Source organism: Artibeus jamaicensis, unplaced genomic scaffold (genome assembly GCF_021234435.1).
Source record: "Artibeus jamaicensis isolate MK-2021 breed Jamaican fruit bat unplaced genomic scaffold, CSHL_Jam_final scaffold_537, whole genome shotgun sequence".
NCBI lineage: Eukaryota > Metazoa > Chordata > Mammalia > Chiroptera > Phyllostomidae > Artibeus > Artibeus jamaicensis.
In genome coordinates, this window is record NW_026522047.1 from 28,607,825 (window position 1) to 28,624,886 (window position 17,062).

A 17,062-nucleotide genomic window follows, 5' to 3' on the forward strand; every position below is an offset into this window, starting at 1 on the left:
CTTTAGTGGGCGAATCGGTAAATAAATTTTGCACACAGACAATAGAAAACTTCCCACACTCAAAAGAAATAAGCTACCAAGCCAGGAAAACACCTGGAAGAACTTTACATGAATATACTAAAAGTCAAAAAAATTTGAAAGGGCAACATACTGTATGATACCAACTATATGACATTCTGGAAAAGGCAGCACTATGGAGACTGTAAAAAGTGTCCATGGTTGCTAGGAGATGAGAGTGGGAGGAGTGATGAATAGGAAGTACACAGAGAATTTTTATAGCAGTGAAAGTACTCTGTTTAAAACTATAATGATGGGAGGATGCTATTAGTACAAGCCTATAGAATGCCCCACACCAAGAGTGAACCATAATGCAAACTGTGGGCTTTGGGTAATATGATATGCCAAAGTGGATTCATCAACTCCAATAAATCGTATCATTCTGGTGAGTGGGGTTATTGGAGGAGGCTATATATGCCTATGTGGGTGTGAAGGGTATTTAGGAAATCTCGGTATGTTTTGTTCAGTTTTCCTGGGGACCTAGAATGGCTTTAAAAATGAACTCTTAATTAAAAAATTAAAATATGGCAAGAAACCAACAGAGCTGCCTTAATTATTTTTATATATAATACAAATAATTATTCTTTAGATATAATACAAATAATTTTAACCCACTATGATATTTTTAATCCAAGTCTCTTCATGCAAAAATAATATATTAAAAACAACATATTCTTCCCTAAATTTTCCAGTTGGCTATTGTCCTTGAAAATCTTGCTATGGGCCAAGACTTTTATATCCTAAAACTTTTAATTCACTTAAGGATTCAAATCTTTAGATAAAACTAATCAGATTCACAAAGACAGAAGATACTCAAGTCAACAAACTGTCTGGTTTTGACTCACCCACAGGTGGGTAAAGACATTTTCAGAAGCACAACTTTTATTTTGTTGGGTGCATAAATTCTTCCCCCTGACTCTCCCCACTTCCTGGAAACCTTCTAAGAAAGAGAAATGCCCTCATGTTTTTCATTTTATGAAAAATAAAACATAGTTGCCAGGGTGAGTTGGAGTTCAGAGCTGTCTACCTGGAAGCCACTAGTCTTTGAGAGACAGAGGGACCATGAAGCCTGTCAGAGGTTCAGCAAAAATTCCAAATGTTAGTGTATTATTTTCTTGTGTGCCTAAATTACCTCTTTACGTACTCACAGTATTAGAGCTTCGGGAGAAATCTTATAGATCACCTACAATGATTCCCTTCAGAGATAAAGTCATGGAAATGAGACAAACCTAGATATCCTGCATTATTACTGCAAATAATAATGCATTTTTAAATTTTTCATGGTGTAATGTATACATACATATTTAAATAACAGCAGTTTTTAAGAATTAAGAGCAGACTGGTCTTTGCCATAAGAGAGGGGTTGGGGGACTGGGTGAAAGTGGATAAATGATGTATAAATACAAATTGGTAGTCACAAAACCGTCACAGGGATGTACGATACAGCATAGGGAACACAGTCAGAGATATCGGGTTAACGATGTATGGTGCCAGGTGGGTATGGAAATATCGAGGGAAGAGTTAGTAAACTGTATGACTATCTAACCACTTTGCTGTATGCCTGAAACCAGTATAAAACAATATTGAAAATAAACTGTAATTGAAGAACACTATTTTTACTTTACAAATTATTTTATAAAATATATAATTTTATCAATATCCACTTATTAATATTTGGGTTTATTTCAGTCATATACGCATATTAAAGCACAAAATGTAAATAAATGTGTCAAGCTTCCAGGTTCTTATGGGGCAACATGCTTTAATATCAAAAGTAGGGGATTCCAATGTGTCAGCTGTGGTTCAGGTCAGTCAAAACATTCAAGAAGCAGGATTAATTCTATCAGGCCACCAGGGTACTGTTTAATGCACAATGCTAATTACTCAACTGCGAAAGATTGCGCTATTTTCAGACGGGTCTAATAACTTTCTTAGGACAGCAATTCAGAAAATGTGAGTCTGTGTTTAGTCGTTTCTGGAGTCAAATGAGATTCTTGTGTGAAATCCATTATTTAAATGCCATGCAAAAGTCAGTCCACCGGAGATCTAGCTAAACACTGAAATATTTATAAATTGTTTTTGAGATAGTGGCAATCATAATCTGCCTCTTTTTGAAAAAAAATTTAAGGAAGGTAAAATGTGCATTTTCACGGTGCCATTTAAATCCAGGTGCCTTGATGGTTCAGGTCTGGTTTTACATTTCTTCAAGTAAGGAATGCTGCTTGTCTGCCATGATGGAATTAAAGAAGATAACAAGTACTAGGACAGAAGCTTAAACCAAATGGTATAAGCAGTGATAATTGCCTAATTTTTGATTTTCAGCAATTGGATACTTTCAAAGGGTCTATATTTTTCATTCCATTCCTCTTCACTGAAACAGGTGTTTATTATGTGCTGACTCTGTACAAACCACTGTTTGAGACCCAAGGCCAATAACATACAAATGATGCAGACTGCCTTTCAGATTCCTCTTTGAAACCACAAATATCTCTCAACTGAACTTTATCAATACATTGTAAATGAATGGGTAGCTTTTGCGATTATGATTTATTTTACAAATGAAGAGGTCGAAAGAACTGGCAAATGCAACAAACCCATTTATTTCCTGCCACCCTCATGCCACAGTCACAGTTCAGACCATGCTCACCTGTTGCCTGAGTGTTTGTGGGATCTTATTAAAAGCTCTCCGGTCATCACCTGCTCTCCCTGCAATCTGCTGTCACCAGGACAGGCACAATAGCCTTCTGGTATAGAAACCATGATCATCAGCCATCCTCTAGTAGTTCCCTGTTGCTCTCAGAATAACACAAACAATCCCACAGACACACAAGATCTGGATCCCGCAGATTTGTAAAGTATTTGTTCTGAACATTCCTTCAAATACCTCTGTTCAACCATCAGCCCCATGGAAATACATGTATCTCCTTATATTGTGGACTTTATTTATCTTATTTCCTCTCTGCAGAGCCATTGGCACTTCTTTCTCCTAATTCCCACACCTCCTTCAGGTTTCAAATTCCATATTGCTTCTTCTAAGAAGCCTCATTTTGCTTCCAGATCTTAGGCCCTGCTAATAGGAGCTAGCACAGTGCCTTTGCTTTCTTCTCTTTGTTCATTCTGAAAGCCTTTATCAAACAGCTATTATGTTCCAGGTCTTATTCTAGGAGCTGGGGATCCATCAGTGAACTAACAACAAGAACAGGATTTCTGCTCCCATGGCACTCACTTTCAGGGAAGAGAGACAGCTCCAATGTAATGAATGGATTAATTATAAATACAGTACACTGAAAGGAAATAATGGCGCCAAACAGAGCAGAGAAAGAGCAAGGTGACACACCCTGATGGGGGAAAATTGCAGTTTTAAATAGTGAGCCTGCTATTGGCTTCCTTGAGAAGATGGCATTTGTACAAAGACCTAAAAAGTGTGGGAGGCTTAGCCATGGAGATTTATGTAAGGGGGAATCATTCAGAAGAGGAAATAGCACAAAGGCCATAAAGTGGGAAGGTGCCTTTTGTGCTTAAGGAAGAGCAAAAAGGTCCATGTGGCTGAAGCAGAGTGAGCAAGGTGGGAGTGGGGGTTGGGGGGACAAGAGAGAAGGTCATGTGTGTTTAGAGCCATGTAAAGGCTAATGGGATGACTTTGGCACTTACCTCAGATGAAACAGAGAGTCATTAAAGGGCTTGGAGCAGAAGAGTGACATATTCTAATTTATGTTTTAAAAGGACCACAAACATGGGAGATAGATGGGCAAGTATGGAAGAAAGGAAACCAGTATAAGAGATCATTGCAATAGTCCTGGCAGAGAGACAATCATGGTTGGATTTAGGGGGTGTCACAGAAGAGGTGGTGAGGACCCTCCCAGAGCTGATAGGGTTTCCTGACAAATTGGATGTGGGTTAGGAGGAAAATAGAGTTAAGGGCATTTCCAGGTTTTTGGTCGAAATAACCATTGAAAGAATGCAGTTGCCCTCAACTGAGATGAAAAGACTGTTGCAGGAAGAGTTTGCAGGGGCCGCATGCTGAGTCTCCCTGAATCTGTCCTGCTGCTCCCTCACTTTAGTCTCTATGTTGTAGATGCTTCCCTAAGCACCTCCCATGCTTTTCCTCCTGCTCAACCATGCACAAAGCCCTGCTCAGGTACCCCACCTCCAGAGAGCCTTCCTTAACGTGTGCCTTTCCTGTTCTGGCCTAATCATATGCAGGAGGCTGGCATATTTTCATGTGTCATTATTTATTATATTTGTTCATTGCCATTTTGTCTCTTCCATTCAATTGTGGATTATCAAAGGCAGGACTGTATATCATATAGCCTGCCTTTGATTATATATATATATATCCTATTGATATATATATATCAATAAGTCCTATATATATATATATATACACACAGAGACAAAAACATACATGCACACATATAAGTGTGTATATATATGAATATACACATATATGTATATATACACATTTGAATATATATTCATCTGAATGAATATATCTGTGTATACACACACACACATATTCACTCAGTTTCTGGTCCTGTGGTATGTGAACAAAAATGTGTTCATATCTGTGTTGGGATGAACTCACACCCAAAGCCATATTCTCCCACAGATGTCCTGTAATTTTGATCAAGCTTCAAAAAGCCATATATACTATTATCTCCCATTGGCACTTAGATTTCTAAAGTTGTGTTAATAGGCCGTACATTTCTAATCTTCATGTGACCCTGGATATTAACAGCCACTACTGCTTTGTGGAGATGAGAACCCTGAGCTAAATGTCCAACATTGTACTGGGGCCAAGGTTTTCAAGCCTAGAAGCCTGTGCTCTGTGCTGCTCCCCACACAGAAGGGCCATCCCAGTCTCTCTGACACTTGTCAGGAGCAGCCACCAGGGAGGCTCAGGAGGGCCCGGGAGTGAAATGCTACAGCAGGAAGACAGTGAAGAAAGGTCACCAGGCAGGCTCTCAACAGAGTGAAATCTGGTGCTGGATTTTAGCAAAAAGGTTAAGAGTGCATTGCCAAGATCTCTCCTACCCCCAAATCGCTTTCCTTTTTCATGCAGGACACAGGAACTTCAATAAGGACAGGACCTCCACGAGAAAAACAATCATCTCGTTTTGCTCTCTCCCAGCAGGCAGCAGAGGAAGGCAACGAGATGACCATTAGAGTATTCAAGAGAGCACTTTCGTTCCATTTGAGGGTGCATGCCACATGCACGCTTCATCAGAGAACTTAAATGGCACCATCCTTGATAGATGGGAGCTTGCAGTTCCACAGAACTGGGTCGGCAGTCTGAGCTCCACTGAGCGCAGGTGGAGACGCTAATACCACCTGGAAAGCTAGGTGTCCATTGGCCTGCTGGGTGACAGTTGTCCCACAGGCCGACAATACTGTTATAAACAGTATGCATGCTGAATCTCAATCAAAGTCACCAAACAGGAAGTCACCTAGTTTTGAGAAGAAATTAACTCTGGGTTATTCGTTAACATTCTATGGGGGGATGCTTTTCCAAATTTGACTTGTTATTAATAGGACTTATTTATGCATCCAAAAGTCAAGAACTCAAAACTTCGAATCCCTATCTAGAACCAGTCTCACAGATGGGCACAAATTTAAAGCCAAATATCAATATCAGTTTTTTTCCATTATGTACAAAAAAACAACACAAAAATTTTCTGTGATGTAGAAACATAACTGACTGTGAGAGCAACTGAAATAACATTGTCCCTGACTGGTTCATATAGAATCTGCTTTATAATCCATAAACACATGACATCCCTACACATTTGAAAGTGTTTTTCAACTTTTGCTTTTAAATTTCCTTAGTTTTATAAAGAATGAGCATCATCATATTCCATTCACTCCATGTCCCACACTTTGCTAGATTTTACTCTTCTCTCCACTCTCACTAAGGTGACCACTAGCAGAAAAATAGCTTCCTATCGACAACAGAAGTACTTAATATTTGGAGTTAAATCTGTGCACATATGTGCATATACAATAAAATACACCACATAAACAAGTGAAGACCTCAATGTGTCCAAACCCATGGAAAATAAAACATCAGTCTGGACAATACACTGGAGCAGTGCATTGCACTTAGCATTCAGAGACTCTTCGTCTGATTGGATGAAGCACTGTATTTACTTTTTAATTATTATAACAAATCAAGATTTTTATCTCCCTCCTAAAGTGTCCTAGAGAACAGCCTCTTTGCCAGCAGTTAGATTTCAATGTAGATGTAGATACTGGCAGATGGTCCCATACCTTAATTGTAGTTGTGTGTGCTCCCGGGTATTCCTTTTCTTCCAGTGTTGACCATCTTTCTATGAACTTAGACACAAGGGAATCATCATAGTCCACTATCTGAAATCCAGAGACGTTTGCACCTCCAAACTGAATTTTTAACAGGTCTCCATCAGTAAATCCCTAGACAGAGAACACATTTATGTCAAATAGAACTTGACAATTACCAGTAAGTCTATGCCTTGTGGTTTTACAAATTTCAAAGAACATAAGCAGAGATAAAAATGCTATAACAAAAGTTCTGGGTATTCACCAGCCAAAATTCTTCACCAGTACCTAGTATCCTCTCAGCATCATAGGGTTCTTAATCAATGATTGTGTATTGGTTTTATGAACATAAAAGTCCTCCATTGAGAAATCTTTCCTGGATAAGGACTGGGTTTTATTTATTACATCTACCACAAAGCACCACCAAGTGGTTACAGATACTGAGTAACATGTTACTTTTCCAAGAACTCTAACACTGTGAGCAAATTTTTCCTATCACTTAAATTGTTTATTCTCTCAGGTGTTCTAAGCGTCTTTTAAATGAGAATGAAGTTATGCAATGCCTAGTCTTTTTTTCTAGAACAATTAAACAATATCTCATTAAGCAGGATATTTAATTTTTTTGTTAAAATATATTAAAATTAAAAGTCAGTTTCTCTTGCATTATTAGAATGACTTCAGTCATTATTAAAAATATCATATGGTGTTTCCAATGATTTCAAATCCTGTGCTATAATAAATTGTATCTCTTTTTAAGGGTGCATTGTCTCAAAGATGAAATCATGAAGTTAGTAAGTCACAATTATAAACATTTTCACCTTACATGCTCATTCCTCATTAGAGTGCATGAGGATTGAATATAACCTGAATCCAAAATATAGGAGAAACTTTTCTTTGTTGTTGACATTAAAGTATATATTATAATATTATTTATGTGGAGGAAAATAATTGCTTTGTTATTAGGTCATGATTTTGGTTTTTCTTTTTATCAAATAATGCAAAAAATACAAAAAGATGCATCACAAAAATCATAGATTCCATGCTCTGCTGTGCTCCTGCTCCAGTTAAGCTGCTTCAAAATGATCAACTTCAATATTTGTTTTTGTGTGTTGACCTCTTTATTTCTGCATATTTCTTAATTTATCCATTTGGATATTTTTGTTCCATTTCTGCTTATGCCGGATGAGTATGTATTTCCTTGACTTTACCACATCATTTATTTCTTCACCCACTTTAATGTTCACTATTTTCCTATTTATAATTCTGCTTTTCAGAGCAAAGCCGGATAGTGTTCCAGGATTACATTTTCCTTCTTGAATAATAGTTCATCCTAAAGTTAGTAATCACTGCATTTTATCACTACCGAGGCTCTCTATATACCTATCTTCATTTTTTTCCAGATGATCCATGAAAACTTGTCTTGTTTATATGATGAGTAAAGCTTTTTTTAAATAACATATCAGACAATCTATTCTATTTTTATTTTATTCTTTACTAGATAATCTTTGTTACATTTTTCCATTACCATTTAGTTCCCTTCTCCCCCCTCCCCTGGTGCCCATGTATCTCATTTCCAGGAGATTTCCTCGATGTTACCATCTAAATCGGTTCCTCTTTCCCTCTGCTCTGCAGCTGTGAGCCTCGGGTTCCTTCACTGCTTTTTTGAGTAGTTCCCTGTTTCCCTGATCACTTTTCTGTCATCTTTTACTCAATTCCTCTGCTAGAGTCAATAGTTTCCTGAGACACACTGGAAGTACATTGTTTTGAGATGTTGAATGTCTAAAAATACCTTAATTTTTCTGTAACATTTGATTAGCCTTTTGGCTGGGCATTGAATTTTAAGTTGAAACCTTAATCTGAAGGATTGTTCCACCTACTTTCATTGTTTCTACTGAAAAACACAATTTTATTAATTTCATTATTTCTAATTATTTTTTGTGTGTTACCGGCTTCAAACTATTGCCTTCCTCCCACCAATAAAAAATCTTTCAAATTTTCTCTTCTTCTCTGAAATTGCATGATGATTTTTAAAAAATATTGTGTGTATTCAACAGGCAGGTATTCGTCATTCATTAAACAGAATTCTTTCTAATATTTTTTTGATAATTTCCTCCCTCTGCTTTCATTACTCCATCCTTCTAAATGCTCTTATTCAGACATTGTAATCCTTAGATTAAACATCTAAATCCCTTATAGTTTCCTATACACACACCCTTTTTAATTATATTGTTATTTTGTTACCTAATCTGGAAGATTTTCTCAACTTTATCCTCCAAGTCATTTAATTTTACTTGCCATTTAGAAACAATGTTAACTTCCCAGAGTTCTTTCTCATTCTCGATTTTTTTCTTTTCCACAGCATCTTTTGTCTTTTTTTCAATAGATAGTATATTTTCTCTTATTTCTCTGCAGGTATTCATTACAATTGGAAACATTTTTGTCATGATCCTGCTTCTCTTGTTTGCCTGTTTGTATTGCATCCTCCACAGCAAAGGCTTTTTCTCAAATACCTGGGTGTGCTCAGCTATTTAGTAGTAAGACTTGAAATCTCTGTGTGCGTGAGAGAGGCTCACTCAATCAGCGTGCTTTCCTGTGAGGTAGGTAGGTGGGAAGGGTATTTGGAGAGTTGAAGAAATGCAAAGTGGACCCCTTACGGTCACATCTTCATCACTTTATGCCCAAGTTACCCTTTTAAATGCTATATCAGGACCTTAATCACAGCCTGTGGTTTGGGGGCCCAATCAAGGCTTCAGCAATTCCTGTGCAACTAAGCAAAAGTCTGAGGATTTTTCTCTTGTACAACCATGCACTTTAACACTCAGCAGACACTGCACTGGGAAAGGGGGCTGCCCGGTCAAGAGTCTGGAAGATGGAATCCCTTCAAATGCGAAGGCATTCTTTAATTTCAAATGTCGTTAAAATTTTCAAGTGTTGTCTAAATTCTCAGAAATTGAAGCTCACTGCAGATTCTTTGAATTTACTGATTCATAAGAAATTCCATATGGTGAGGATACCAAGTGTTTGGATTAAAAACAAAACCAAAAACAAACGAGTTCAGAGAAAATATTAGGTAGATTTCTCTCTAGAAGCATCATAGCAGCCTGAACTTGCTTTTTCTTTCTTCACTTAAAAATTCTTTTTATATTGGTCACTCAAACACTTCTTTCCTTTTTCATATAGCATTAGCTATCAGCTCTCAAATTGATGAGCCACCTTCTGTCATTATTTCTCAATGTTCCAATATAATCTTCTCCATCTGGACTTTTTTTAAAGATCGCAGCTTTCAGTGTGGCTCTGTGCTGTTCATCCAATGGCATGGTCCACACAGGGACTGACTGTGCAGGCTTCTTCCTGCACAGACTCTGGCTCCAAGGAGAATGAGTACAGAGCTAGTCGGCTTTAACTCCTGCTTCCCTGGTAGGGAGTGACTTAGTGCCTGGAACATCACAGTATAAGGGTCAGTTCGGACCCATTTTTATGGTAGGTAGCCACTGCATTGCAAAACAAACATTTATCTTGAATAATCGGTTTCTCCCAACAGCATGGAGATTTAATATTCTAAACAACAGTTGCCACCTTCCAGTGAAAATAATATGTATTAATTGTAAGGTTGTAGTTTATTTTTTCTTACCTCTTTTCATCATTAACAGAAATGTTGTCTGATATAACAGTCTGATTTTCCAGAAATCATGTAATAAATCTGCACTTGTATAAATATTAAACTTTTTCTCATTCCTATTACACTATTTAGAATAATCTCTCATTCTCTCCCTCTGCCCCACTTTTTCTCACCTTTTTATCTGAGCATGGGGAGGCGTGAGTCCTCAATCACACAAAATCATACTTATATAGAGAACACAAACCTTTGTAACAGGAAAGATTTAAGCTGATTTTATTGCTGGTCTAAAAGTTATTTAGATAAAATAAATACCTAATGATTCAAGACTGATTCTGTACACTTAGGGAGACACTATTAACCACTGAGACACTCAGTGCAATCTTTGATAGGAACCCTAATGAAAAGGTGATCAGCTATACAAGTCCATTTTTCATGGTGTTGCTTATATAGTAGTAGTAAATAATAAATAAATAATGTGTAGTGTATTCATATTTGGGGATTCATATTTGGGGATTTCCAGATTTAATTTTTACCAGTGATTTGTACAAATTTGAATTTGTTTCAAATATTGCATGTTCTAAAACTTCAAAGGAATAGGCAAAGAATAACATTTATAAAATACAGTTACAGTGAGAAGCAAAAGGAAATTTGACAGTTAAATTTTATATATTTTTCAAAAATTTCCCGTAGTAAAATATATCTTCTAAGACAACTTAGAAAGCTTGTCAAATATTGTCCTATAACTTTTATATCACTTATACTACAGGGAATTGAATAGAAAATATAAAGTAGGAAGTAATCTAAACATAAATTCAGAAATATATTGCCACTGCTAATCAAACAATATAATCAAAATATATTTTTATAAATACCACTGATAAATGCTGTCTGTTCAAAAATTTTTAACTAGTAAGAGTCTTCATGAAAACAATGAATATTAATTAATTCACCTACCAGATTGGCAATGATGTAATGGTACCCTTTAACATGTTTTCCAATGGTGATGACCTAACAAAGATAAAGAAATAATCATGTCATAACTGTTACTAATATATATGTAAAATTACTAATGTTATGACCTGACAAAAAACAAAATATTAACATCCGTGTTTTTGATGTTTCACAATGACTCATATTTGATGAAATACAGTGATCAAACCTAGACAATATTTCTCTCAGAAAAAAAGTGACAATACCTTTTAGTGCCTAATACCCGTTCTCTTTCCAAGTCAATAACTGAACAAAAATAGCAAAAATAAGTCCACAAGATTTAAAGAAATGTAAAATCAAAAACCAATTAGACCATGTCATAATTTTGTTACTACAAAGCTATGCTTTTTTTTTGAAATGAAACATTAAACAGCTGAAACAAACATGCATGAGGTTTCATACTCACACATCTATATTCAAAGATAAACAGAGTTTATAGCCATACCTATACTTAAAAAGAATATTAATAAGGGTATAAATGATTTCTTTTATGGAGCTATAAAATAACACTCCTATCTTAAGAGTCTTGAAGTGTTTATCATTTAGTTGTAATAAACATTATCATTTCTAGCTTGAGGAAGCAAAGTATCAGAGAAGTATCTAATATTTCCCCACAAATCTAAGTCAAAAATCAAAGGCAAAATAAATGCATTGTAGGACAAGTGGTCATTTTGGTAATGCTCAAACAGTTTCAGACATCACTGAATCAATTTGACTTTTCACTGATCTACATAAATTATGAAGAGAGTAAATGATAAAATGATTGTGTTGCCGTCCTGACGCTTAGATATTCAAATGCAATTTTTATTTGTAAGAAAACAGTCACACTGATGGAAAGCAGGAAATGTCAGGGCTACAGACAAAAATTCCAACAATTACCCCCCTCCCTACCTTGATTGCAGTTTTGGCAGCTCCCCATTGCTTTTAGCATAACAAGTCCAAATCCTCCATGTGCTACAAAGTTTAATGGTTTTTCACGCTTTCCAGCCCCAACTTTCCCCCTTCCTACTGTGGAGTCTTCAGGCCTTCTTAGTATTTTTGCATATACACAGAAAGGTTTCTTTTCATCCCTTGGGGGCTTTATACATTGTTTCCTCTACATGCAAAGCTCTCGTCACTATTATATTATTTGTCTTATTCAATCTTAAGGTGCCATGAATCTCGGCCCAATGTAACCTCCCAGAAGAAGACTTCCCAGACTTTCCCTCATCCCAGGCAAAGTCAGGTGCTCCAAAGCAATGCATTTAATTAAAGAGCAAAGGCAAAATCCTAGGAAGTATTCTACCGTATGCCACTGTGATATTAAACGGTAGCTCTTTGGAAGAAAGTTAGGATTTATATTGTTTTCTAACCTGTTTTTATGTAACACAGCTAAATTGCCTTTTCCAAGAAAATGAACCCTCTGTATTGAAGGGAGACTTTTGAAGATAAGATATCCTTCTGAATGAAAAAGTACATTAATTAGCATCAGCTGAATTGAGTTGATTATGTCCCTCATATTTCCTACAGACATCTATTAGTGCTGTTTCCTGTTCAATCTACTTTTTGAATCATGAATGTCTTCCTTCTGGGAATTAAGGAAAAACATAGTATAAATAGTTCCACCAGTAATCCCTACTGGAGTTCAGCATTCATTGATAGGAGGGATATGAAAATTTATTAGCCTTATTTTTAGATTTAGTGTTGGCCATACAAACAATCATAGCCTTTGCTTTATAATGACCATTAATATTGTACTAACAATAGAAATTTATGTTAACTTCTTCATGTTTTTCATGGCTGAGTTTGTTTTCTACTTCAATATCACTAGAAATAAGTGCCTTCAGGTTTCGTTCAATGATGAAATTCTCATAGTCTAACAAAATTTAATTCTATTACTAACAGTACACAACTATAGAGATAGAGTTTTGTCACATCTCTGCTCTCTCCTAAGTACTGATAGAGTAAGCGAATAGTGTTTCCTTTCTTTGAAATGTACTTTGACTCTATGTTTTGCCTGGTTAACTCTATTCCTTGAAGGCCTTCCATGATCTCCCAATCCAAATGATCTCTTTGTGTAATTTAGAAAAATAACAGCCTGTCCTTTTCATTCATAGTATATGCCATTATCATAATTACACATGAATTTCTATAAATACATCATGAATATTCACCTTGATGGGCCTTGCCCGATTTGCTTATTACTCTCTTGGATCTACTCCAGTGCCTGTATGTAAACATTAGACACTCAGGGAAATTGAACTAATAAATGAGTGAATCCAAACCAGCCAAATGCTACCCATATATGAACTCTTCATAGATCATCCTGACCATATTAAGATAGGTACTTCCTCCTCTATGGCTTTGGACCACATTGACCATCACTGGTAATGTTGTAGCCTTATATATGTGTATTTTCTTCTTTTCTAAACAGTGAATTCACGGGGCGGAGACACCAGTCTTTTTTACCTTCTTTGTATCACTCATTCCAGACACAGAGGATGTCCTCAGTAAATGTTTGTTGAATAATGTCACCTCCATTGTATACACTCATTGGATGCATTCAAGAGTGTCTTATGAAAATACAAATAATATATGTGTACAAAATACTCTGTACCTTCTGAGTAAATGTGAAAATGGTTATGTATTTAATCATGATCACATTGCTTCTGAACATTACATTCCATATATTCCCCATTTCTCTTGTAATTTCTCTTTTCTAATTTTGGAAAGAATTATTTTCATACATGCTTTCCCAACATTTATTATAATAACTCATGAATACTTAATTTTTTAAACCAAAGACTAATGTCTAATTCAGTTTAAATGAGAATCTCCTATGAAATTCAAATAAGTTGTCGAGGTTCACATTTGAACAAAAGACCTTCAGGTTAAAAACAACCCCAATTCATCTCCTGTGACAGATATCAAGATTTTTCTACTGAAATGTTCACCTTTCTGGTATACATCATTTAGTTCTGTCATATAGGAAAATAACATTATTCAGTTATTCAATATCTTGTGAGAGATCCATTTGTTATGTGTGATTAGAGCTTCATCCACATTTATACTTGCAAAATGCTTTGTGTTATACAAATTAGTGAATCTAATTTTCTACTTGGAGCCTAGAAAGTCTAACACATGCATACATAATTGTGTTTTTCTTCCAATTGTATATTATTCCAAGGAACTAGCAGTATATATACACACACACACATATATGTATATATATGTTATTGTGGCTACTAGTGCAATGTGTGAATATACATATATGTGTACTATATATCAACTATATTATGTATATATATATATGTATGTGTAATATATTATATATCAACTATGTTATAACCATCAAAAGCATTTACAAATTATACACACATAAGCTAGAGATAAAAGCAGATACCCAGTGAAGGAGATTTTAGTAAGTCATGATGTTGCTTTACTACCACCGTGGTCACTTACCCTATCTATAAACAGAGTAAATTTTATTTTATCATAATATATTACTTACTGTCTACCCTAAAAGACCTTAAACTGAAGCAAGGTGGTCTAGTAAGAACAGATAAAGCATCCTTAGTGCTGGCATCATCTTACTCTTTAAAACATTCCAAATGCCTCTATCTACCTTACTTCTCAAACAGTGAACACAGACTGAATGTGTCTTTCCTACATGTTTCAGTCTCATGGATTAACAGTTTGAGAGTGACATAAAATCTACAAAATAAGACAAAAAATTACTTCTTGGAAAAATAAGTACATGCTTCTTCTGAAGGCATAAACCCATTAGACAACAGTATAGCCCTAGTGTTTGCAGTAATCCATTGTATCACCTCAAAATTCATGAATTATTCACTTTTCCCTTGGGACGCAGACTTATTTTCACTCAATTCACGTCTTTTTCTTTATCTCTAAGAAGTTCAACTCAATTAACATTGGATTTCCAATGAAAAATATGAAAGTTTAGGGCAACACATGTATAAAATGTGAGTTAGGAATTATATATCAACTATATTTCATGATTAGTCTTGATATGTCAGCATTATTGAAAACCATCTGTTATTGCTAACTGAAGCCAGAGATCATTTAATTGATGATCTTTGCTGCATCCTAAATAAACCACAAAGTAAAAACCGCTGTTCAAGCACGTTGCACAAATACCTACACCAAATGCTGACAGTGCACGTATAGCCTATATTTAGTGCCATCAGAAAACAGGGAATAGCAAACCTGGTCTACAATGTCGTTGACTTTGTCGCGTTCACAATCCAGGATGACGCGCCGTTCCTTTTTTAACTCCAGATCTTGAAAAAGTGATCGGTAGGTCTCATCTTTCTTGTCATTGTTAATGTTGCCCACATTGATAGCAGTCACTTGCCATTTCTTTTCAGCTGCGGAATCAAGCACAGCTTGCAGTGTCGATAGGCCTGGGAAGGCAAGGAAAAATGATGCCTGATAAAGATACTCAAATAGTGAAGATACTCAGAATTGTGTTGTAAAATTTGCAGCAATTATATATATATAAATATAAATAAATAAATAAATAAATAAATATATATATATATATATATAATTTACTCACTTTAGAGAAGGAAAGGAAGAGAGAGACAGAGAAACGTTGATTTGTTGCTTCACTTATATATGCGTTCTTTGGTGGACTCTTGTGTGTGCCCTGACCAGGATCAAACCTCCCAACCTTGGTGTATCCTATGGACACTCACCCAGCTGAACTACCTGGCTAGGATGGAATATATTTTTAAGGCTGATATCTTTGCGCAAATAATTTGATGTTGACTTTTCTCAAAAGCTACGGCTATGATCTTGATCAACATTTACTTATTTCCATTTTACATCAAATTTCATGTAAACGCTATTGTTCTGACTGAAGAGTTGTAGTTTATGAGGGAATTGCATCCCCTTTTTCTAACTCTCTCAATATCTTTTGGGTATTACCAAGGCATAATATCTTTTTTTTAAAGATTTTATTTATTCATCTTTAGAGGGGAAGGGAAGGAGAGAGAGAGAGAGAATATCAATGTGTGGTTGCCTCTCACGCGTCCCCTGCTGGGAACTGGCCTGCAACCCAGGCATGTGCCCTGACTAGGAATTGAACCACAATCTTTTGGTTTGCAGGCCCATGCTCAATCCACTGAGCTACACCAGCCAGAGCAGCATAATATATTTTTAAAATTGTATTTATTTATTTTTTATTCTTGTTTATTCTGTTAGGGTTGTCCCAACTTTTCCCCTTTGCCCTCCTCTGACCAGCCCACTCCCCACCCCCACAGTCCATCCTGGCCCCATTATCCATGTCCGTGGCCCATTCATACATGTTCTTTTTTTACTTCCTTCCTCTTCTTCCCATCATTTTTCCCTCCCTCGTTTTCCTCCGGTCCCTGTCAGTCTGCTCTCTGTTTCCATGTCTCTGGTTCTGTTTTGCTCATTAGTTTATTTTGTTCATTTGATTCCTCCAAGTTAGATCATATGGTATTTGTGTTTAATATCTCTGGTTCAAGTGAAATCAAAAGACATTACAAACATTTCTTTCTCCTATGGATTGAAAGCGCGTGTTCCTTATAAATGATAGTCTATCCTATCATAGTAACAGAGGTTGAGTACAGTGAGATGAATCTATGTGGGTCTATTTGAATCTAATAGCCAGTAATCTCTATTTCCTCCTATTTTTCTACTCAGAAGTTTTTTCCCCCCTCAGCCTTCTGTTGTATCAGTTTTGTTATTGGGACTGATCCCATAGAAATGAACGTGTTCACCTACTAATCAGATGGTAGGAGTTAGTTTTCTAGCACAATTTGTTACATTTACTTAACTTCCCAAATGTGAGTACATTTTACTATTAATTACTAACTATGCTTATAGTACCTAATTTAAACAGTTTTATTTTTATTTATAATTATCCACACATTACATATGTTACATATGTAGAATTTAGAGGGAAAACAACTTGGAATTTATTTCCTTAAATTAAATCTGTGGTTTAGCACTTAGAAAAGCAGTACATACACTGTCTTCCACATGACTTCAGATCTTCACAGCTAACTCAAATCTGTCTGTCCTATGGATAGCTTGTGAACAACACAGAATCAAGGCTCCAACAAGAATTCAGGA

At 35.9% G+C, this 17,062-nt stretch overlaps 1 protein-coding gene across 2 annotated transcripts in view; it reads right to left on the bottom strand.

Moving 5' to 3' along the window:
• The window catches only part of GRIA2 (glutamate ionotropic receptor AMPA type subunit 2), a 124,754-nt gene that overhangs the window by 32,342 nt on the left and 75,350 nt on the right, over positions 1-17,062 (bottom strand). For both annotated transcript variants that reach the window (XM_053658092.1, XM_037125739.2), the window contains exons 4-6: positions 15,167-15,363; positions 10,925-10,978; positions 6,325-6,486 (exon numbers count right to left, since the gene is read on the bottom strand). In XM_053658092.1, coding sequence (XP_053514067.1) covers positions 6,325-6,486; positions 10,925-10,978; positions 15,167-15,363 — 413 coding nt within the window. The remainder of the gene's footprint in view (positions 1-6,324; positions 6,487-10,924; positions 10,979-15,166; positions 15,364-17,062) is intronic.